The 25,090-nt window shown below is 37.9% G+C and overlaps 1 protein-coding gene across 2 annotated transcripts in view; it reads left to right on the plus strand.

The window, feature by feature from the left end:
* Positions 1–44: 44 nt before the first annotated feature.
* LOC105146616 (roundabout homolog 2) overlaps positions 45–25,090 on the plus strand; it is a 132,412-nt gene continuing 107,366 nt past the window's right edge. The window contains exons 1-2 of one of the 2 annotated variants that reach the window (XM_087404566.1): positions 45–305; positions 693–4,077. In XM_087404566.1, coding sequence (XP_087260692.1) covers positions 4,011–4,077 — 67 coding nt within the window. In that variant the 5' untranslated portion in view covers positions 45–305; positions 693–4,010. Of the gene's footprint in view, positions 306–365; positions 4,078–25,090 lie in introns of those variants that run through there. The other variant, XM_011056998.2, reaches the window with a different exon arrangement.

Genomic DNA, 25,090 nt, shown 5'->3' on the forward strand with positions numbered 1-25,090 from the left:
AGGGTGACACGGGCTTAAGCCTGTATGGATCATATCCGTTCGGCAGGGATTCGCGCGTGCCTAAGCACGATCCTGAGTCCTGTTCTCATCGAAGAGTCGCCGCGATCACAGGGGAGCGAAACCGAAGATGGCCGAGCGCGGCGCCGAAGAGGAAACAGGGAAATCTGTTCGCGGCGGATCCAGGGTGTCTCGAGTGGAGAAGACAGCAGCGGAATCGAATTCTCGAACTATGCCTCCCAATCTCGTAGATATGGTGTCGTCGTTGGGATGCACACACGAACGCGTATCGTGATTGTCGGTGTGAGGTAAATCCGTCATTCAACTTATCGTCTCGATAATAAGTCTGACGATTATCGCACACACACATACACACACACACACACACACACACACATACACACAAACAGTGATTTATTTGCGAACTCGAATCTAACTTCCTTTTCCCTTCTAATCTCAATTCGTGGAACACGTTTATCTCTGCGCTTACTTCTTAGCGCCATCATTGAAATTTTCATCAAATGGAGGGAGCGAAATGTCAATAAAGTTTCATGTAGAGCTTTATCTTCTTAATAATAGATTAAGTAATAACATTAAATGAGATGTTTTCTTGGGAATTCTAGCATCTAAGAATATCGAAGAAATATTTTGATTATCGTGACTGAATAAAATCTCATGCTATTTCTTCTCCATAGACTGAATACATGAAGTCTGACATCCTGTATTATCGCGGATTCTTATTTAATTGCCAGAGCTATTTTCGAAATGTGACCAGAAACGACAGAAATCGATTTGTTTCATCAGTCTATGTTTAAGTAAGTACTGAAGAATCGGAGAGAATATTTTTTCACAAGACATTTTATATTTCTTTGTTCGAAAGTGTTGAAATAAAATATAAAAATCTCATAAAATATCTTCTTTCCCCGACTATCTGCGCCTAATAATTTATATGCAGACATTACATACAGAAAAAACTCGATTTACCTTCGAAAAAGATACTTTAACTTAAAAGAATAAGGGAGTTTACTTTTTATTTTCTGGGGTTCAACGGCAGAGCTCCATTCATTCCGAGATAGTCGACGAATTTTACTCTTTAAAGTCTAGTGATGTGTATATCTACATATATTGTGTGTGTGTGTGTGTGTGTGTGTGTGTGTGTCTGTGCGCGTATGCGTGTGTACTGTCTTTAAAACAATTGTATTTTTAATAAATATTAAGCTATTCAATTCAACTAGAATTTGTTTTGAAGAAAATTATCTATTACACGTTATTGTTGAAAATAATTTTCAAATCTTTCAATGATAAGAAAAATATCTGATTATTGATAAAGAAATGTATTGAATGATATTCATAATCAAGAAAATATTGCATTTTTTCTAATAACTTTTATTAGTAGGTATATGTTTGTTGTTAATAATTTAATTTTATTGATAAAATATTAATTATAATATTATTTAGTAGATATTGTATTGTAAAATTATTACAATTTTTTATTTTTACATAGCATGTCATATCAAATACATACTTGTTTTTAAATACTTTTCTTTTCAAAACTACATAATAAACAATTTTATTACAATTTTTTAATAATATTTTATTTCGTAGATCCATCATATTCTATCCGATATTTTAATCCACCAATCCACCAATTATTATGACCACTTTTTTATATTCGAATCTCCAAATCTTTAAAAATAACTAAATAAATTACAATATATGTCCCATTTTTAAAAAAAAGTCGAACTTTAAACAATTACATGATCAAAAAAATTCTATCGCTATCTGTAAAAGCCCAAGCAAAATAAAAAGTTTGAAATCTGAATGACGTTAAAATTTGAACGTATTTGAAACACTTTTACTTTAAACAGTTTTTGCAATACAAGTGTATTTTATATTTTATATTTCAACAGAGAACATAAAAATATTACGTAATTTATATTTAAAATTAAAAAATTTAAAGTTTTTTGTATTTTGTAATTCAAGTATTAAGATTGATTGTCATTAGTACTAAAAATATAAAATACAATACTTTCAATATCTTTCGCTATTAATACTGAAATATAAAATATAAAATTCTTTTATATGCTCCCATGAAACAATAAATTTGCATATGCTCCGCTGAAATACAAAATATAAAATACAATTATCTGGCAAATATTATTTTTAAAATAAAAATATTTAAAGTACATATCCCCAGCTCTGATCAAAATGACATCAAAATTATTATTATTATTAACCTTTACAATATAAGAAAGTTATAATGGCGTTCAAACAGTGTCACATCTTGTACCAAGAAGTCTAATAAAAAATAATAAATTATAACAAATCTTACTCAAGGAAAAGCTATAAAATTAAAAAAATATACTCGCACCCATTAAAAGTCATTGGATCAGTCATGATTTATTTTAACGTCACTTCGACATTATCGTGACCGCTGTTTTTGGGAGTTTTCCCAGAGGAAAGAAGGCTCGTAAAATTTTATACATGGGTCACCCTGTACGTGGCATGGGTTTAGTTCTCCTCAGTCGCGCAGGTGGCGCTGAACGGCGCGCTAAATATGCGGGCGCTTGCGTACCCCGGCGGTCAGTCGCGGATCGGCTTTCGCGTCAGTGGTATCGTTCGTTCGTTCGTATTCCCCGCCGTCGGCGGAACGTCACGTCTCTCTGTTTTCGTTCGCGAGAGCGACCGGCAATTGGTCCGGCGGGTGGCCGAGGGAACAACGTCAGTGGACGCGGTACACCGCTATCTAAAAAACGGAGTGACACTCTTGACGAGCAATGAGCATCCGCGGCCGTCCGGATTGATGTCCCGCGGGATTCAACGCGCGTTCGCGAGAGAGGAGAGTAAACCAGAGAGTAACGGTCGTTCCCCCGGCTCGTTTCGAGTGACATTCGCAACGATAAACATCGATCGCTCGCCCTCCCTCGTCGTTCTGCTCCCCACCATCATCACTACCACACTTCGATCGTAGATCGCGCGCTCTCGGCTCTCCCTCGCACGAGATGGATCATCAAGCGGAGCAGCGGCGCGCGCGCGACTGTTGAGTCTGTGACGCCGCCGGCCGCGCCGGTCGACCGCGCGACGCGACGCGACGCGACGCGACTCGGAGTCGGAATAGTCGGATTATATTCTCCCCCTTCGGCGTGCGTTCGGCGTTCGTCGCTCCCGTAGAATGGACGGACACTCGCCGTCGTAACGACGGCGTTGTCAGCGGCGCGGTGGGCGCATCGATCAACCTGTGAGGGAGCGAGTACGACCCTCGCTGTAACCGAAGCGCGGACGCGCCGGAGACGAGACTCACGAGACACGAGTTCAGCGAGCTCGCGGCCGAAAGAATTGTCGCTTTCACTCCCACCGGTTATCGTCGAGTACTCGAGTCTCCGTTTCCGCGTTATCGATAACGGATATACGACATAACTATCGAGGAAAAAAGAGGAGGTATGGATATTCGCCGCCGCTCTCGTCCCCGTGAAATGGCAGACGCGGCCGCGGACCGGCCGCGACGGGCGAGCCGGTTGAAGTAAGCTGTAAGCGACGACGGAATCTCTCTCTCTCTCTCTCTCGGAAGCAACGGGCACGTATATCGTCAGCCGTCAGCCGTCAGTCGTGTGTGCGTGTGCGCGCGCGGCCGCGCGTGAACGCGGCGCCAAAGTATATTCGCGGAGTGTGTGGTGCGACGAGATAAAAGAAAAGGAAAAGAAACGTACGTCTGTCTGCCCGTCCGTCCGTCAGCGTGGCCTGCGTGGCGTCGAAGAAAAAAAAGAGATGAACCGTCGTTAACGAGATCGTCGTCGGTTACGGCGTCGTGACGGGCCCGATGACGCGCGAGTGTTGATCGGCGTCCTGAGAGTGTTGATCTGGGTGCCTTGATCCTTCAACCTTCCCAGTTCCCTCCCCATCTTCAGTTCGGTTGTGTGTGCGTTTCAACGTGCGATTGCGTGCAATCTCTCGGACAGCACGACGGAGAAGAAAAAGGGTACGACGCACGACGGGGGCAGCCCTCGGATATATTAATGAAGATGTGCCGCGGATTGATCGATCGGTTGCTCTTGCTAGCGGCGTTCGGCATCACAGTCCAAGGTACGTGCCATGATTTCTCTTTTCTCTTTCAACTCCCCCTCGGGCATGTGTATCCCTTTTCTACCCTTGCCTCCCCCTGGTTGGGTTCCCCCTAGGTTTCGATTCACAACGCATGTCTGTCCTTGATAAACAATCCATGCAGCACAGATCCCTCCGGCAATATTGCTGTAACATTGCAACGTTCCAGCAATATTCAAGTAACATTAGAAATGTAACAATATTTTAATGTTAGAGCAGTATTCGAATAACATTGGAAATGTTGCAGCAACATTCGAACGTTCTGACAATATTAAAGTAACGTTGGAAATGTTGGAACAATATTTTTACGTTCCAGCAATATGTATTGCAGTAATATTGGAAATATTCTTAGCAACATTCTGATAATATGTTAAAATGTAGCAGCAACATTTCCAATGTTACTTCAGTGGGTGCTTACTATTTGATGACACAAGTCGACACAAGTGCCGTTCTATCTTTATCATCTCTCTAAATGTCAAGAAAGATAAGAACGACTTGTGTCATCAAGTGGAAAGCACCCATTGAAGTAACACTGAAAATGTTGCAGCAACATTTTAACATTATAGCAGTATCGCACTAACATTGCAACTGCAAGCTTCCCTATTGTGTATGGGTAACAAGAGTGAAATGATTCCGAGAGCGTTGGAGCGTGGGCTGCAGCCTTAGTGTTGTTACGGTCCATCGTGCCCCTTCCCTCTCCCCCCCCCTCCCCCCGCCCTTTCGCGTCCATACGTAAATAATATTGTACATACAGGGTGTCCTCGTTGCACGCCGATTCGGCGACGCGACGCGACGGGACGTTCCGCCGTTTCAATGAAATCCCACGATTTTCCCACGGATTCCGTTTCTCTCCTCTTCTCTCTTTCTCTCACCCTCAATCGCGTTTATAACAGATGCGAGGATTGCGAGGACGGGCTCTCCCGAAAACGTCGAGCGATTCGATCAGCGTCGCGCTCTCCGCGACGGTGGCGGCGAATCCTATTCGCATAAATTGATTTACGCACCCTCCCTCCCGTTGTTTCGTCGATCGCGTTTCACTGAATCCGCACATAATCGAGTTCGCGCGTAACGAGAACGCACTACGCGTTCAAGTATTACGATTAAAGTCGAGAGAAAATGGGCCCGGACGATTCCCGTAGTTCCCTATTACCAGGTCAGGTCAAGTTGTACTTGAAAATTCGAGGGAATCGATGCGACGCAACTCGAAATTCCCTCGAAAAATGCGTCGATATCTCTCTCTCTCTCTCTCTCTCTCTCTCTCTCTCTCTCTCTCTCTCTCTCTCTCGATTATAGAGTATTTATTTAGAATGGTAGATTAACTCATACGTGTATAGTCAAACATTTGCGTTTTAGATAAAACAGGGGAGATAAGATTCGTGTAGCATTATAAGCAGGAAGTACGATTGGGGGATAGTAATTTACGTCTCGGTTGCAATAAACATATCGCTTGAAAAGTGACAGAAGTCAACACTTTTCGAATTATTTTTATTTTCGTATTATGGGTGCGGATTGTGTTCTAAAAAAAATACATCGGTCTTCAATCAGGAAAAGTTATACAAGTTGAATTCAAATAGAAAATAGAAATGAATTGAAACCGGGAACAATATCGAAATTCAGAATAGAGATAATTTTTAGAAGTTAATATAATATCATAATGAAATTAATATTTATTACATTACTTTTAAACTTGAGAGGATCCTAAAATCGTCTGTTTCCATTTAGGATCTATACACATATAATTTACGTCATTGACACATCTCTATAAACTACATCAATCGCACGTACAATATATAAGTACAAATTTTATAATTAACTAATCTTTCATATTAATTATCTAAACTTAATTCTAAAAATATTGTTTGCACACATATAATTTCTAGTCCAAATCAACATTGTTTTATACGAACGAAGTAAACTTGAATATAAAACAAATTTTGTTACAAGTTGATTACAGAATTGTAATTTTCCAACTTTTTTAAATAAAATCCCCTATTTGGATTACATTACGTTTATGATTGTGGAATGTAAAAAAGGATTTTCAAATTTGTATATAAAAGGCAGTTAGAAAAATACTTATTCGAAAAATAATGAGTAAAAAAACAGGCGACTTTAGAATCTTTTAAAACTTGAAACAAGTAATTTGTAATTAGCTGTAGTTAACTTATGCTGTAAATAATTAATTACACAAATTTTTTCTTTCCTCTCCCAAGAATAATTTTATACTTTTTATTTGTGCTACTTTTCGAAAGTGCAATATAATTTTTTCAAACATTTTGCATTTCTACATTTTTGTTTATGATAGAGATAAAAGAAACAAGTGAGAGAGAGAGAGAGAGACAGAAAGAGAATAATCTAGGCAAAAAAATGAACTTTTCTCTCTCAGTTGCTGACGATAAAAGTTACGCGTAATAGTTACAATGTAGGACTCGAGTTATTATAATTTACGAGGAATAACGCTTGTATATTTTTACCGCAACGTCACGATGCGTGTACATTTATTATTAATTGCATTCAATCACACATAACAAATAATATATAATTAATTAAACTGCAAACGACTTTTAATCGTTTAAACGGGGAACGATTATTAAAGACTTCCGAAGAGCGTTTCGATTCGCGCACAACCTCTATTAATACTTACGTACCGCCTCCAGTATCATTTCGTCTGAAATCAATTCTGTTAACCCTCAATTACTTTGATGGAGGCACATTTGACCCCGCTGTAGATAGCTCGTGAGATATCACTTTTATCTTGAACTCTGACTCGTCATATTGCTTAAATGATTTTCGCTTTTTCTCCCCTCCCTTTTTTTTCGTACCCCTAATTAGCGCGGGAGTTATTTCCTTTGATGATGACACACACGAATTTCAACGAGTTTATTAAATTCTACCTTAACTCTGGCTTTTTTTCGTAAAAAGCTTTTTATTAATCAAAGCGTAGTCCGATTATTCTCGGCGGCTGTATGGTTGCTAATTACGAAATTACGAAACCGGCTTCGAGTTGCGCTTTTTGAATCATAAAAAACGCGACGTTATTTCTCTGCGAAATCATATCGCCGCGTTTACGCTGCTTAAATCGAAAATAGACGAGATAATTAAGCTTCTGGTGGGGCAAATTGCTTTTTGAAAATCCGCATAATATGTAGGGAACGAACAACTACACGGCTTTCGTCGTGTTTTGAGATCCCGTTTATGCGTTTATGTATTTCTCTCGCGTACAAATGCTCAACGCGTTTCAACATATTCCGGACGTATAAGCAGCGCGGCGTTACACATTGCATTTTACATTTTATCGCGGACTACCAATACCGGGTGTAGGAAAAACAAGATTCGTCGAATATTATAAGGGAAAGTTCCGAAGGAACGGCTTATTTATTTTAATAGCTTCCGTGCGGCGGCTATCTAAAAATAGACGACGATACACAAAGCGGGGTAGGCTTTCCGTGCTCTATTTTTGTTTGCGACGCGATGTTTATCGTTATTCAAGCAAAACTCCGAGCCTCCATTCTTATGCATCTACTGCATTGTGCTCGCGCTCGCGTAGGCAAGCATTTGGTTTTCAAAACATTTTGTGTCCACCCCACATTTGTTTTCTGATCTTTTTTTTTTTTTTTAAGTACGTACAGTTCCGTCGTGACTTGCGAACACAAATTATGCATTAACGAAATTAAATAAATACAGGAGATGGATACTATTTAAATATATATTTCTTGGAGTGAAATATTACTCCAGAAGAATTAAAATACACTATTGAAAAAGAGGAAAAAATTTAAATAAGACTTTTGAATAAGAGTGGCAGATTTTCACTGTTTTTTTTTTTAAGTGAGATTCATTCATTCTAAAGGAAAGAAATCTCACTCCTTTTTTGTGAATCTCTGCACTCCAAAAATTCTGCTACTCCTATTCAAGAGTGCAAATTTTTCACTTTTATTTTGTAGTGGCAGTTAATTTTAATTCTTTTGAAGTGGTATTTCATTCCAATAAATTTAGAGAATAAAATAATGTAAACATTTGGGAAATATATTACTTGTCTCATTAATCCAATCAAGCTCAGCGAGAGTGGAGTTCTATGATTTTTTTTTTTACATAAACGATGACTTGAGATGTTTTTACACCCCAATACAAATCATTATTATTAACAACAATTAATATTGTATATTATTGTTTTTCGATTTATTGATATTTGAAAAGATTATGGTTATGTATTTAATCACAATTTTCTATGAAAAATATAAGAGAAAGCAAATAAATATTAAACGAAATAAATACTTTAAGTAGCTTATTGTAACAGTATTTTTAAAAAATAAATATTTAATTAATGTAACATTTTTTGTTAAGGAATTTTCGATGAAATTCCAGATTTGAGGATTTGTAAAGAATAGTTATTTAAAAAAGGAAGAAAATGTATTAAATGATATTCATAAGTAATATTTTATAATTTACATTTTCTCGCCGCTACGATATAAAACACCAAGTGAATATTCTAGGATTAAATAGTGCAATTATTGTATTATTCTTCTAACAGAATATCTTACAATTACAGAGATATTGCAGGAGAAAATCTGTTTCTCATTCTACTCTTCAAAACTGCTCGCAATAATCCGATAATATTTAAATCGGGCGATTTCACTGGCCAGGTATTGAAAGAAATTGAGATTGGAAAGATATTAGATAAGTTTGAAGAATAGAGAACAATTTTTATTGAAAATAAAGTGAGAAGTCAATTTTCTCTTTCAATATCACTTACATAAGCAATTGAAAGGCGTTTTGCTAGAAGAAGAATAATACGATAATAATTCCTTTGATGATTATTCAAGCATTATATGACTATAATTCAACAATAAAAATTTATATTACAAACAATTAGTGTGCCAAGTCTTTATTAATAAAACAAATAGTATTTTATATGTATTTTCTTTGTATTCACATTATTTTATCTATATCCCTCATTTCTATTATATTTACATCAAAAGATATAATTAAAAGATTAAATATTCAAAACAGAAATTTTGTGTATTCGTACGTATTCATTGTTGTTCAATCATAGAAGCTATTCGCGCTATTCTTCAATTATTGTCTGCCTCTGAAAATCAATTGATCAGAAAGATAAAGAACGTTTTCCGTTGTTAGTTGTGGTACTTTGCGAATTGGGCGAAGTAATATTCATTGTTTAGTCAACTATTTCCATTTCCTTGAGAAGATATGCAGCAAACTCGCTGTTGAACGTTATATCGATTTCCATATAATTATGCGCGTGTGCTGGAAATAAGGGCGGGCGGCACGCGACGATTATGTTAAGGCACGTTAGACAATGTGTAAATGATAAATTAAGCTAAGTTTATAACTCCTTATATAATTTCGTGAGTCGTTCACTGTCTCTCTTCATAAATAGTTCCGTCTATCTATTTATATCGAGAAGAAGAGTCTGATAATAGCTATCAAATATTGAATAAAATAATATCAATTAAATGTTCAGTTAACTGATAAGACTAATTGTACTTTAATATTTAGTAAATCTATCAAACATAATAATATGACCAAATCGTTTGTAATACTTACTAAATATTTAAGAAAGTAAAAAAAAATTTTTTTTTCATGTTAACCGAAATTTAATTGGCATTATTTTATACAATATTTGATATTATTGAACTCTCTTTTCATATCTATTGGTTTTTCTCTCATGCAGAAAAATTATTCCAATTAAATTAACTGAAATTCTGATGGAAAATAAACGACGCAGAATTCTAGTTAAATCTAGAATTCTAGTTGAGATAATCAACATTCAGAATTTTCTTAGTTAAATCTAATAGAATTCTAGTAGATTTAATCAGAAATCTGGTTCTCTCGTTCATTTTCCATCAGAATTTCAGTTAATTCAATAAAACATTTTTCTCCATGAGAAAAAAGGAATGGATACACTGAAAAGAGAATCTGGTAATAGCTACCAAATACTGTGAAATAAATGTCAATCAAATTTCGGTTAATATAACTAAAAATAATTTTTACTAAAAAAGTTTTTTTCTAAAAAAGTAGATTTAACCAGAATTCTGGATCGTTCATTTTCCACTAGAATTCCAGTTAATTCAACTAAATATTTGTTTTCTTGCTCTCTCTTAATTATATCATTACACTACTGCTTCCTTGAAATCTATTCACTTTTTTCCTGAATTTTATTTTTGTCTTAGCGCTTGAGGGGATTTATCTCACAGCTTGATATATAAATACTATAATTTTTCTCTCTCTCTCTCTCTCTCTCTCTCACACATACACGTGCTTCGACTAGCACAGCTGTGACTAGTACGTTTCTGTCTTTTTTCCTTATTTTTCTAATTCTTACACGGCCGCTCACCTTTTACTACGAGTCCCGATATAATTACTGTGTTATTGGTTATATACGTGGCGTCGAGGCGCGACGATCCGTCGTCCTCGGTCGGAAACACGTTTTAAATGGCCATTACGGCGATTGATCCCTTGCGCACGGCTGCGATTAATCTCCTTCAATCGCCGGCACGACGACAATGCGCGTTGAAAAAAGAAAAACCGTGGCTTACAACGGAGAAGAAAAGCCGTCTCCGCTTTCGCAGGTGTCCGTACACGCTGACGCGCGCGCGCGCGTAAGAAGCTATCCGTGCTCCTTCGACTATTCATGCTCCCTTAGAGATCCCTTTCACACAGGCGGTTCTCTCTTTCAGCCTCGCGCCATATTTACCGGCTCCCAAACCGGAGAACGCGCGTACAAGCGAGGATGTACCAAGTGACAGTTTTATAAGACGCGAGTTAAATGCGCATCTCTTGCTCAAGCACTTCGGCGCCGTTTTACGGCGAGACGAGGATTACCGGTTAGGTTTTCTCATATTCCGTTTATTACCGAGATAGAAATTAACTATCGTTATTATCGAGACTAGAAAGCAACTAAAAAGTTACTCGAAAGCGCAAAATATTTACGCACGTCCTGGAAATTTATGCGAATGTGGTTTGGTTTGAGAAAATGTTCTCTCGCTAAAACAAGGGAGAATAACTCGTATAAAATATCTGTTAAATGCAATTAAACGTGATTTAGTTAAATTACTTTCGCGAAAAGGATTTCTATAACGCATCGGGAATGTTCTATATATTCCAAACTTTAAATTACGTTTCCTCAACGTACCTTATAAAACGTACTCGATTCTACCGTTCTCGCGTTCACGATCACGTTTTCGAGGAATTAGTTCGTAGACTTTAAGATAAATGTCCCAGTGACCGGACATGTTACTATGTTCGAACACTTACAAAAAAGTTATTATTGTTAATCTCTTAAATGCTTTTTCATTACGATATCAATATTATAATTTAATTGCATTTAACTTTTAAATAAGGTAAGTGGAGTACTCAATTTATATAGAAATTTAATATTAATATTAATACTGGCCGATTAATTAACTTATCTTCAGTATTAAAAGTACAATTAACAATACTTTTAATATTTAAAATAGAGCCCCAAACAAATTTTATTTTTACAATTATATTTTTTAATAGTAGGGTATAAAATTAAATTTACATTATTTATATTCTTATGAGATAGAGAAATGTAAAAATAATTAACTTTATAAGGCTTCTAGGCAATTCTTTTTATCTTGCTTTTCCAAAACAAGATTTTTAGGATAATTATGCGTAGAATCCTCTGTCATCTACTTCAGTCACTTACTTAAAATAACATCAGATTTAAAAAAGCATTCGAGATTAATAATATATAAACAATTATAAAATTTTGTGTTCGGACATAAATACATATTCGGTGACTGGAACCATTTTTGGATTTACCTTATCGCGGTTGGAAAATTTCGTCAACGATGGGCAAACGCGAATATCGCGAATATCGGCCGTATTGCCCGTATGTTATGGAGGACGCCGGCGCCCGAATTTTCGCATCGCATAACTTTACGAGACATTTTCCGAGCCGCGAACCGGCGCCGCACCGCCCCGTCGATACTCAGTTCTCCCCTGCCTTTTATATGTCGGGAGAGACATAAAATACATTTACCGCGTATTTTTTTGCTTCTACTCGCGGAAGCCCCCCCCCCCCCCCCCCAGCATACTTGCGATGAAAGTGTTTGCAAACTAGAAACCGCCGTCGTCACGCGGCCGACTAGGCGTGGTTAAACTGACGTCGCGATTCGCGACGCACGATGCTCGACGACATTCCGCGTATCGTCGTAATAAATCGTCGTCTTAATCACGCCACCGCATTTAACGTTACGTTGAGTGGCCGGGTACCGTGTGATAAAACGCTTCTAAAAACGTCTAGATTTACCGTTAAGGCCATTAGAAGAAGATTACGGTTTTACACCCTTTCTCGCAATGTTTATAGTTATTGTTATACTTATTGTCTCGACGTAACGTAGAGTGTTCTTGAAACAGGAGCCAAGAATCGCCCTCGACCGAATTTTTGTTTCTCTCGTAGTCTGGTTTATGCATTTAATACGTTTAGTAAGAAATATTAGTTTGTTATGCTTAATATACTTTAATACAATTTAATCCTGGAATGCTACTCATATTTTTCTTACATTAACATTATTCTGAGTGAAAATTCATCCACATAATTAAAAAGTTTTTTAACTTTTGACAAAGTGTCCTAAGATCGCAAATTTGAATACACAAATGAGTAACTAAAGCTTTAATGGTCTAGATCTTTGATTTTTAAATAATATTTTTTATGTGAATTTATTAGTATCCCATTTTGCAAACTGAAATTATTTTCTTCAAACGCAATTATAAACCGAACTGGGTTTGTTATATTTAATAAATATAATAATATCACAAAATGACAAATAATTTAATAATATTGATCAATTTTTTTACATTTTTATCTACTTTATAGTTAAAGGATTAAAATACAATAATTGACTCTCTTACATTATTTTAATATATATATTGTATAGCAAATGAACTTTAATATTAATCTTATTAAATGTTATTTTAAGCAAATAAAATTTTAATGATAAAAATTCTACTAACCTTAAAAAGTGCATGGATGAAAATTTACTCGTAGCATTCCAGGGTTAAAAATAGAATCTATGAATCACCCGTGGCAAATTTATTCTCTCTGGATTATATTTAAATTGCTTAATAAGTCATTAGTTTTTATGCTAAGTATCTTTAATGTAATTTAATCTTAAAATGCTGCTCTCATATTTTTCTTACATTGACATTAGTCTGAGTGAAAATTCAGTCACAATAGCACATTCTAGTATTAAAAATAGGATCCATGAATCACCTGTGTCAAATTTATTTTCTCTATATTATATTTAAGATGCTTAATTAATTAAGTCATTTTTATACTAAACGTATATATATGTGTATGTGTGTATATATAATTTCTAAATCTGAATCAGTGGATAATCACTGATATCAGTATCAAATATGTCATTGATAATCAGTAAATGAAATGTGAAATCCCTAACCTATCTAATCTTTATTATGTGATCTAACTAACCTTGTTTTAGTGCATAAATTCAGTGAATATAGTATTGGAAGATTAAAATTAACATACAAATATCAGTATTTTAATTATATAATGCTCAAACTCATTCTTTTTTTTAGTTGAACTAAAATCACTGATTATCCAGTGCCAAGTATGCCACTGAGTAATTAGTGACTATCCATCGATTCAGATTTAAAGAATATATATATATATATATATATATATATATATATATATATATTTGTATATGTATATTTAGTGCAATTTAAATCTCTGATGCACTACGATCGATCGTTAGCTCGGAGTTTATTTCTTGTCAAGCGGAAATTCTGTCCAAACCGGGATGAGCCGCGCGAGTTATACTCGTCGCCGGGTCGTCAAAGGTTACCACGGATGTGCGGTTAACAACAGTGAGACGCAACGAGGGAGACGAGCCTTTGCTCCGTGAACCAGTTCCGACTTTATCGATGCACCCGCACTCTCGGGATATCGCGTACGCGGCTGGCGAAACAAAAACGGCACGCGGATGAATAATTTATGACAAAGACGACCACTACTAGGTTGCCGACTCCTTGCTCTCTCTCTCCCTCTCTCTCTCTCTCCCCTACTATCTCTTTCCCTCTCTCGTCGTGTCAGACGACAACGAACGTGGGTGCGTACACACGAATAATTAATCACCATCTATAGTAGGAATCTAAAGATAGTGTTTCGCGACTGACTGACGTGTACATATGGTCTTTGTTCCGCGATTCGCTCGGCTCACTCGTAAAAACGGCACGTGGATAATGCCGAGAGTTTTAACCGCGAAACAACGACAGGCCGTGTTCTAAAAAAAGGATATCTCCTCTCGTTCCGCCGATGAAAGCGTCGTTTCACGTAAACACACGTCCGACCTTCTACCGTGTCCGTCCTTTTTGCACGACGTTGATATCCGTGATATGCAATTAACCCGCGTGACAAAGTTCAATAAAGCTTGCCATTTACTTGAACAGTTTCAGGTGTTCGCTCGTAATTATCAGCCGATAATTATTGAATTTGAAGTTCAGACAAGCGAATTTAATTTCCAAGTATTTTGCAAATTTCGATGCCATATAATATTATAACAAGCTCGATACGGTAATAATAGAAATCTGAAACATATTCGGTAGAATACGTCTTGTAAATCATACCTGACCAGTTGATATAATGACAGATATTATAGATCGATCTATTCCATATACGGTCTATAGAAGTTATGTATATAGTCTGAATTATGAAGCAAGTGCCATATCTACAGTTGCATTCACGCTGTACTGATTAACTTAGTTGAGTCCGTTTCTGTTTCAAGTGAATAGGAAATAGACTCGATGGAAATTATATAACCTTCCTTTTGTTAAAGACTAGAATATAATATCGGTTGTTACAATTATCGTATATATTTATACATGATATATATATATATATATATATATATATATATATACTGAGAAAAATTTCTAATTGAAGATAAACAAATCAGGAAATTCTGATGTCAAATCAAATTAGATAGGAAATATCAAATCAAATAGGAAATAGACTCAATGGAAATTATATAACCTTCCTTTTGTTAAAGACTAGAATATAATATCGGTTATTACAATTATCGTATATATTTATACATGATATATATATATGTATACGCACTAAGAAAAATTTCTAATTGAAGATAAACAAATCAGGAAATTCTGATGTCAAATCAAATCTAGTCTATATTTATTATTTCAACTAGAATTATAATAGATTTAAGCTACGATCCGCTTGATGCTGTACAAAAATGCTTCGAAGCATTTTTTTATTGATCAATTAATAAAATTCTTTTTTCTGATTGGTCAATCAAAAGCTTGGCGTAGCGCCAAGAGAGTGGCAAATCACACTCTCAATCACAAAATTCTGATTTGTCCATTTTCAATTGGAATTTCCAATTAATAATGCAACCAGAGGGAGTATGTGTTATAATTCGGAAATATAACACGGAGAATCATTTTACATAAATAATTACGAATATTTTATATTTATACCTGATCTAGAATATTTTTTAGATGTGTTTGTAATATATTTTGGTATCATTGGTGAATATGAAATGTATCCCTTTTTAATGAAAAATTGAATAAAAAATTTTGTGAAATTCGAGTTTTATGAATATTTAACAGGACAGGACTTAATCTTTGATATCTTTTTAAACGAAATTTGCTTTAACAGCAAATTTAATTGTGCAGTTATGACATACTTTATTTTTAATAGAAATTCTATACGCGAATTTCAATCCACAGCTTATATGAGATAATGAAAAATTCAAAGAGACAGAAAATATGAGCAATGAAATTCAACCTTTACGGTTAAATAAGAGAAAGAATCAGTAAAGGGAAAATAAGTATATAATTTATTACTTTTATTTATTATTCATGAACACTTAGTAGAAATACTTAAATTAAAAGAAAAATACAAGATTTAAATGAGTTTCTTCTAAAAGGACAGTTGGAGCGTTCGATATCGAATCATTTAATCGAACTAGATTTTACTAGTACACTATCGTGGAATTTGAGGCAAATCTGATGAAACAGTATGTACCATGAATACCGAGACACGGATGGACACGTCAGAGGGATAACGGAATGGGACGGCTGTACTTATCTTTCGCATATTGCGGCATCCACGAGAGGAATGTTAGTTACTTCGTCACACACTCGACCCGTTCCCTCGCACCTTAGCACGTGTGCGAGTGCATCGAGCACTCCAATGAGATATGCCGTGTGTCGTTAGGATGCATTCTCGCGCTCGATTCCCCCTCCCCCCCCCCTTTCCTTTTCGCTCCCTTTCGCCTTTTTTTCCTTCTCTCCTTTTTTTTACACGCCATCTGCCATTCGCGCTCGCTCGCGTTGCCGGCGAGGAATCCGAATGAAGACTAAAAAGGGCTGATCAGAACTTGCTCGAAGGCAAAAGGCCTGTTCCTTTCTCCCGCGGAATGACAAGTGACTTCGCGTTATCTTTCACGGACCGCGACACGTACGTGGCGAAGATACGCGTGTCGACCTGGGTCCCTGGCGAATTCGGGTCTTGGAAATTAATCGTGGAGATTATTCGTGGAGAGAGTATCGAAATCAACGGCGTTATGTATCACTTATTGTCACAGCATGTACCGTATTTATATTCGCGAGATGTTTCTTTTTTTTTTAGATTTTTATGTCCATTTTTCCATTTTTTTTTTTTTTTTGATGATTAATGCATCTTCCGTGACATACTTTCATCAGAGTGTAATAAAATGTATTCTATTTTTGCAGCTATTCTTTGACAAATTGATAATTCGCGATTACTTTTAAATATTTCGAATCTGTCTCTTGATTAAATGACACGTAACGGCATCGTCCTTCGAATCGTCCGCGACACAATTTTAAAAATGTGATTTTTACGTTATTATCAGAAATAAGTGAAAATTATTTAATCAATCATAAAAAGTATATTGATTTAACTTAAAAAAAAAAAATTATCAGTTACAGCTCAAAAAGGATGATTTTTTTTTAAGAATTATGATTTTTAAAATGTTAAAAATGACATTTGATTTATGTTATTAAAGGATACATATTTTATCGACATCGTTTGATTATAATCCATTTTCTGTCAAGTTAAAAAATAGTTTTATATTTTTTCTGTGAATGACAGACGTGTTCCTGGGAAAACTAGTGCAATACTGTAATTCAGTGCAAATCGATTCAGCGTTAATAAATAATTCAATCCTTTTAAGGTTATCAAGTTATCATGATGAGATTCTGTTACCGTGATACCAAAGAAAATGTAATTAAAAAGATTATATTATTTATCAATACTAAAAATATGTCAATTGATTTGCACTTAATTGCACGCGTACCTACCAGTATTGCTAGTTTTCCCAGTAAACCCTATTAATTTCAAGTTGTGTGCACTTTTGAAGTAAAAGAGCGACATATCGCGCATATATTTTAATAAAGACACCGTCTAGTCACGTTGAGTTTGAGGTCAAGGACCCTAACATCGCCGCGTTGTGACGTTAAAAAGTTGGTTGAAAAAACGATTTAACGTTTCACGATGTAGTAGTCGTTAAATAAACTGTTAGTGCAGTCTAGCGAGCGCACGGTTAAACTTTCCTACCGCAAACACCTCCGTCGTTCTCTCGTTCGGGATTTAATGGGAGAACGAAGGTGACGGACTTTGAAGGGCGGCGCGAATTTTCAGTTATTTCATACGGTACAAAAGCGGAGATTCAGCTCGCTTTAACCATGGAATGTAAAACAGCGTCGGGGACCTCGCACCCGCGAGTACGACAAATCCGAGAATGTAAAGCAGCACGGCAGATCTTGTCTCCGCCTTGGGCGGTAAAGCACCTCGTCGTCGTCGCGTCGCGTCGGCGAGGACAAGAAAACGTCCACCTCGTTTATTTGACGCATCCCCGCCGCCAGTAATTTGATTCACTCCGGTAATAGGACCAGTATTTGCACTGACAAAAGTCGGAAATGTACACGGTAGTTTTTATTAAACGCGGCCATCAAATTCTGTTTCAAGCAAAAAAATGTGTTCCCTCTCTAGTGCGCGCGCGCGCACGTCGTTATGCACAAGATATGGATATATTTCACAATTTTAATTAACTTTATATTAAGGCGGACCTACGCTATTCGCGCGCTCTTTAACAGTGATTCAATTTCATGCCTAATTTCCACGATATTTGGCGGCAAATTTTCCGGGCAACGTTCCGGGCAACATCGTATTATTTCCGAAATAATTGCGAGGAGACGCTCTCCCGCAGCCCGTACAACGGTCGGCGATTTTCCACAAGTATGCGCTTTTGACTTCCCGCCAATTAAAATAGACCTTCGGAAAACGGCTTATTTCCAGGCTTGAAACTCGCCGCGTTACGGTCGTTTACGGCGCGCTGCGCGCTGAAAGAAAGCTCTGTGTCTAAAGTAGCGCGCGATTAGGGCGAGAGAGGACGAAAAGGGGGGAAAGAGCGAGCGGAGATGTAGAGAGAGCCGCTCGTGACACGTATGACACATCAAAGAGACTAATTTAACGAAACGGGGCTACGAGACCAGAGGATATCGCGACGCGACAGGAATCGGCTGTTTTCGCGGAGCAACAGCTTACGTTTTGTTGCCGGCCACGCGTAACGACGTCGACGACGATGAGCGACCGAAAGATCGCAGAAGATCACGCGCGATATATCGGACAAAGGAGTCCGTTGTTCGCGCGCGTTGCAGGCCCTCCTTCCTCGCCAGCCGAGAGTACCCCGAGAGATCCGCCGAGATGTTTTCTGAACTTCGCCCAGCGAAGGAGCCAGAGAAACCCGGCGTGAGAGTGCATTCTCTCTCTCTCTCTCTCTCTCTCTTTCCTTCCTCTCGATTTCTCATTCTCGTTCTCTCGTTGCACGCTACTCTTCTACGAGAGCTGGTATTTCCGTCAGAGTAGTACGGCCGTCGCGTTCCGAAAGGGCGTATTAGGTCCTATTATTTCGCGCGAGTACCATTACGGATATAATGCGCCGGTCTGGTCTGGGCCTCTCTATCAAGATCGAGCAGCGTACACAGATGGCCCGTATGAATGCGCCAAGAGAAAGAGAGAGTAGTCGCGGAAGAGAGGCACAAAGGAAACTGGCGTGGTGGCCTGAAAATTTCAACGTTATTAGATAGAAATCATAGCAACGTTCGTTGTGCGAATACGTAAGTGTACGTCTTAAGGTTCTCCGCATCCTTCATCGATCGTGTCCTTAACAAAAGTCTTCATCGATCTGTGTTGAACAAGAGCTCCCCTTTGGCTGATCCCGCAGCCAAAAACTTCCTCGGCAAAAACTCGTACAAGCATTGCTTCTCTCATGCTTCCCACGTTGTAGAGATCTCAAGCCGAATCTCTATTCAAGCAAAATCCATTTTGAACTTGCGCCATTATCCGCGCTACACACTCGACAGTGATTCTACTGTACCTTACAGCACGAACGTTAACTCGAACCTGCACGTGCAATAACTGCGAGCGTCGATTTTCAACGTCGGGTAACTCCGTAATTAAGCGTCCCATTAACTTTCCGTATGACATTGTGGCGGAAAGCGAAATAATCCCTTCACGTGCCGCGACATTCTCGCGCGAGGAGTAGAATATCTCGCATAACGATCCCGATATTCCGAGATCATCTTATTATTGCGCTATTATACTCTGTCGCTCGCGATTAGGGCGCCTTTAATATTCGATGTTGCGCGCCGTTCTGTCGCGACAGACAATTTCGATGCTGGCACACGCGGCTGGCTGGTTGGTTGGTTGGTTGGTTGGTTGGTTGGCAGGCTGACTAACTCTCTGTCTCTCATCAAGAGAGGGAGAGGGAGAGAGAGAGAGAACAGCGTCTTTCCCAGCGCGGATACAGCGCGGCAGGACTCGTGAAAGATGTACGGCCCGAAGGTGTCTTCGACCCCCGTTAAGTTCCCTTTCTCGACCGTAAAGGCCGAAGATGTGGGGTGCGAGAAGAGAATCGCAAGGGGGAAAACGCACGATCGATAAGAGCGCCTCGTAAGACAATTTCTTCTGGGGTGGCGAGATAGCAAGACAGAGATAGATAAAGAGAGAGAAAGCAGGAGAGCGAGAGAAGCGGCTTCTTTCCACCCATCGCCATTTTAGGTACAGGTGTATGCGTGCGCGCGCACGAGAGGACGAAGAGGGTGCAAGAGAGGAGCCAGCTGGGGTGGCAGAGTGTGGGCGGAAGGGAAGAGATGAGCTTTACCCCCCCCCTCCCCCTCCCCCTCGCACGCGGCGGGAAAGGAGCCTTTTTCCAAGAAACGATCGTGTACGTTAGTTTCTCCCTGAAACGGTCTTATTTTTTTATAAGTTTCGGCGACCCTGTCGAAGGAGCCCCGAAGGGTGCGCGCCGCCAAATTCCGTCCCTTCGTCCAACGAACTAACGGCAACTGTGCCCACACAACTTAAGGCACCCTTGGAACGTGACTGCTCCTTATACCAGGCGATTTTGCCTCGTCGATCGTTAGCATCCTTCGTGATGTGGCACGAGAATAAGACACAAGAAGCAAGGAAAATAAATCGGTACATGTATATAAAATGGCATAGACAATAGACATAAATACAAGATAATATGTAGAAGGTAAAGAACTTGTAAATATTTTACATAATATAAATTTAATCTTTAACAGTTTAAAAATGAGGAAGGCAAATATACATTCCGAATAAACGATCAAAAATGCAATAAACGAACGGTTGTTGTAACGCGTGAAAAGATCAACGCGTGAATTTCTCTCTTTTAAATTTACATCCTTATGAGAGAGGAGTATTTATAGAGGAATGAAGAAATGATGAAGATTTCTGGATACTTTTTAGTATTTCCTTTTTGAAAAGTTCAAGTTAATTTAATTAATAATCTTTAGTACATACGATTGAGTCATTCGGTTCTTTTCTTCGAAAAACTAGAAGCATTAAGTAATTAATCAGTGATAATATTTATATACAATATTTAAAAACCTTACAAACACTTTCTAAAAAGACGATATATATGTGCGAATCACTTAATAATTTTTGTAGATCTGTCAGTGAAAATTAACCCGGGATACAAATAATCCATTATGTACACTAAAGATTAAGATAATTATGCATGAGTTATCTACTTAAAGGTTAAAAATATTACATGTATAGAGAGAGAGAGAGTGAGAGAGAGAGAGAGAGAGAGAGAAGAAAAACAAATAAATCTACGATATCTTTTCACGCGTTGCAACAAATCATTTAGTTATTGCACTTCCAAGCTTTTGCCAAGTTAGAATGCTCGTTCACCTTCCAAAATTCCTCATTTTTCACGGATTATTATTCCATTGCGCGTTAGTTGCGCACTTCGTCCTGTCTCGGCCGTTATTGAGCTCGCGATCGATGAACTTGAGCACGGATTTAAAGCTCTCGAAGCGCGTACTGGGCATCGATAATACGCAATCGGAGGGTATTGGTATCCGTAATACGCAATTGAGTACGGGCACGAGTATTTCGAAGCCCATAGTAGGCATCGGTAATCGATATCGGGTAGATATCAACCGCCACTTTGAATTCTTTTGACTGGAGTTTCGCAGTTTTTTATGCGCCCGTCGTACGTAGCATCGATTTGTGCGACGCGCGTATTCGACGATGTAAAACAATATTTCAATTAATCATTTGCGCGATATCGCCAGCCAAAGTACAATAAATCGTTGCGCGATAGATTCTCTTTCTTCCTCAGTAAATAGCCATATCTCTTACGAGTGAATAATTACAATGAGTATGATAGCAAAATCTCATTGTTCGTGTATTTGTTTTTCTTGAGTTTGAAATGAATTTAATTTTTAATGAAAGAGAAAGATTTAAATACGCTCTTAATTGTCAAATTAATCAACGTTTAGCGCAATTATTCCCATTTTTCTTATCTAGAATTTAATAACGTAGAAACATGACATCTAATTAACTTTTCGAGCACCAGGTTCTACTATTATTTTTCGTGTAAAAAATGCCAGACCGTTTTTGCCTGTGGTCAGTTTAAGTATAAATATTTCAACTCCTTCTCTTTCCCTCAAGGCTATGAAATAACATCATTCTACTAACCCAAAAGAACAACGTCAGCAGCTCTGGCATTTTCCGCAAAAATTCAAGGAGAGAATTCCGATATCTTTCACAAGGATTATTACCCTATGTAACGTCGATTATCGAACATTACTTATAACTCCACTATTATTATGATTGATGTAATATTATTAACCAATGGAGAATCAATTAAAAAGAGTAGATTTATATATATATATATATATATATATATATATATACTGATACAGAGAAACGAATTAATTGCATTACGAAGAATTAATCTGTAACTAGATAGATCCGTTGACAGGTCGATAAAGCGAGAGCAATTTTTCTAAAGCGGATCTCTCGCTTAAATCTAATTGCGCGCGACGCGCGATGCATTCCGCCTCCGTCTTTTCTTCTCTCCACACTCGTTCTCAGAGAAATCAGCTCGTTCGTTAGCGGGACGACGTAGCCGCGCGACCGTAATAATTTCAGACGCACAAAAGAAGATAACGATCGAGAAGTGGAACTAACCCGGAGGCCACCGAGAGAGCCGCCGCCACCAAATTAAAATCACACTAAACTACCGGCAGCGTTGTAATTAAGTATTTCTGTGGCAAAAGATCCTTTGGAAGTCTGCCGAGAGAGAGAGAGAGAGAGAAAATTCTATCTTTCTCCCTCCCTATGTCTGCCTCTTTCATTCTGCGATCCCCTCCGATGCACCCACGCGCACGCACACGTGCGTGCAATCGCACGCGCACGCATTTAGCTGCATGGAGAGAGCCGGTCTCTCCGTGTTTCTTTCTTTCGGGTCGCGCGCGCGTGAAATGCGTGCGTCGAGTCATCGCACAACTATTCCTCCGTCCGTACTCCGTGGTAGCCTGACTATCGTCGTCATCAAGCATAAAGGATGGAAAGAGAAAGAAAAAGGGAGAAACTACTATATATCGTCAATCTGCGAGAGCACTCAGAGTGTCCTCCTTCCCTCTGTATATATAGATCGATCTAACGGCCAGCTCGCTTCGTCTTTCTTTAACCTCTTCCCACTTCAGACTCTCCTTCTCGCAACAGAACAAGGGAGGAAATGGCGAATTAGAGCGAATGGGAATGATAAGCGCCAGTGAGAGCATGGGAGAGGAGGAGAGGTGGAGTGGGACCGAAGAGATGGAGAGAGATAGCGGGCCGGAGCCACCAAACCGACGGTAAATCAATACTGACATCGCGGTCGTGACGCCATACGCCAAGTCATCGGACGTACAACGAGTAGAATAGCTATTAAGACTATGGTAACACCGACAGCCGTTGGGAGAACATTCGCTATATCGCGAATACCATTATTTGGAGATTAATGCCATGCTCTAATCGATTACGTCGTAATATGTCTTCCCGCGCCACTCATGGATCATGAATGATCCAGGATTAGAGTTATTATATTAGAGTTATTCTGAATCTCAAGAGTACATAACTATGTAGACTCTTTATAAAAAGATGATCCCGGAATGGAAGAGTATAATGTAGGTATTTAGTAAAATAAAATTTCCAGAGTATAATTGTTATTGACAATTCTTATTAATATAATTTTATAAATGTAAAATGTTAAGTAATACGAAAAAAGTTTTACACGCCACAAAACTGACAATCGGGGAACTTTTCTGGAAAATTAAAATTCTTGAGTTTAAAGAAGTTTAATACATAATCACATTTACGCGGTTTTGGAATACTTTCAACTTAACAATTAAAAATGCAGGCAATGTCAGCAACATTAATATACTCAAAAAAGAAGAGCTTGATTTTAAGATATTAAAATGTTTCATTCTTCTCTCCGTTTTTTAAATACTTAAGGAGTAGTTTTTAGTTTTCAATTAAACGAACTTTTTCATTAAACGAAACATTATGTTTGAATTTAAAATGCTAAAACATTTAAAATTAAAATATCTTTTATTATTAAAATATTTGTTTTGCAAAGATATTTTACAAAGATAAACGTAAACATTTTAAACACTGTACTACTTTTTAGTGTAGTAATTTACATTACTATATTAAATTGAGCTTTAAAACAAATTATTTTCAATCAGGACAAAAATAAAAAAAAATTGTTTAATATTATTGAATGGAAGGAAAATTATAAAATTTTGTCTGGAAATCAGGGAAAAGAATTTTAGGAAGAGGAATTTGTGGTAATCATAAAAGAGTATATATAGTAAGGATATCAACTGTACTTTTTTAAGAATATATATATATATATTCTTAAAAAAGTACAGTTGATAACCTTACTCGAAACTATCAGTTTTATCTTTAATGTTAGATCCTTTAATGGATCTTACAGCGAATTTTACCTATACTATTACTTAACGAATGGTAAAGATATTTTCAGGTTTCCAGTTAATAATAGAAATTTATATAGGTAAAAGCAAGTAATGTACGGAATTTACATGTTTGACATTACTATTCTGTCTATTCGTGAGATAAAAATGACAAAATTTCGTTCTCGCACGATATTCAGAGAATTCAAGTCGCTTGAATCATCCGGATATTCCAATATCAGGCCCAGCGATATCCAAATATCGGAGTACGTCCGGAATTCGGAATTGCATTTGCGAAACCCGGGTAGCGATACCGTTAGATACGCGAAGTGGTATACTAGTATTGCGTTACGATTCCTCCGGAATCCATGAGACGGTGAGAGAGATGTCGACTTTATTTCTATTTTATATACCACGCCGCGCTTATTTCGGCTCTTCACTTCACGCGCGCGCGGCCTATCCGCTTTAAAAAGTTATCGATTGCCGTCCCTCGCGGCGTAAAACGCACGGAAGTGCCCGGCGCCTGTTATGTACCGACAATGAGAATATTACGTCTCCGGCTGTCGGGAGTCGCATACGCAATTCCTTCCTGTCGGATGGATATTCCTGACTCCGCCACGCCGCGCTGTGGCCGCTCGGTACCGTACGTACGTTTCGCCACGGGAGATGAGTTCGG

This window comes from Acromyrmex echinatior, chromosome 1 (assembly GCF_024713525.1).
Source record: "Acromyrmex echinatior isolate Ae372 chromosome 1, ASM2471352v2, whole genome shotgun sequence".
In the NCBI taxonomy this organism is placed as follows: Eukaryota; Metazoa; Arthropoda; class Insecta; order Hymenoptera; family Formicidae; genus Acromyrmex; species Acromyrmex echinatior.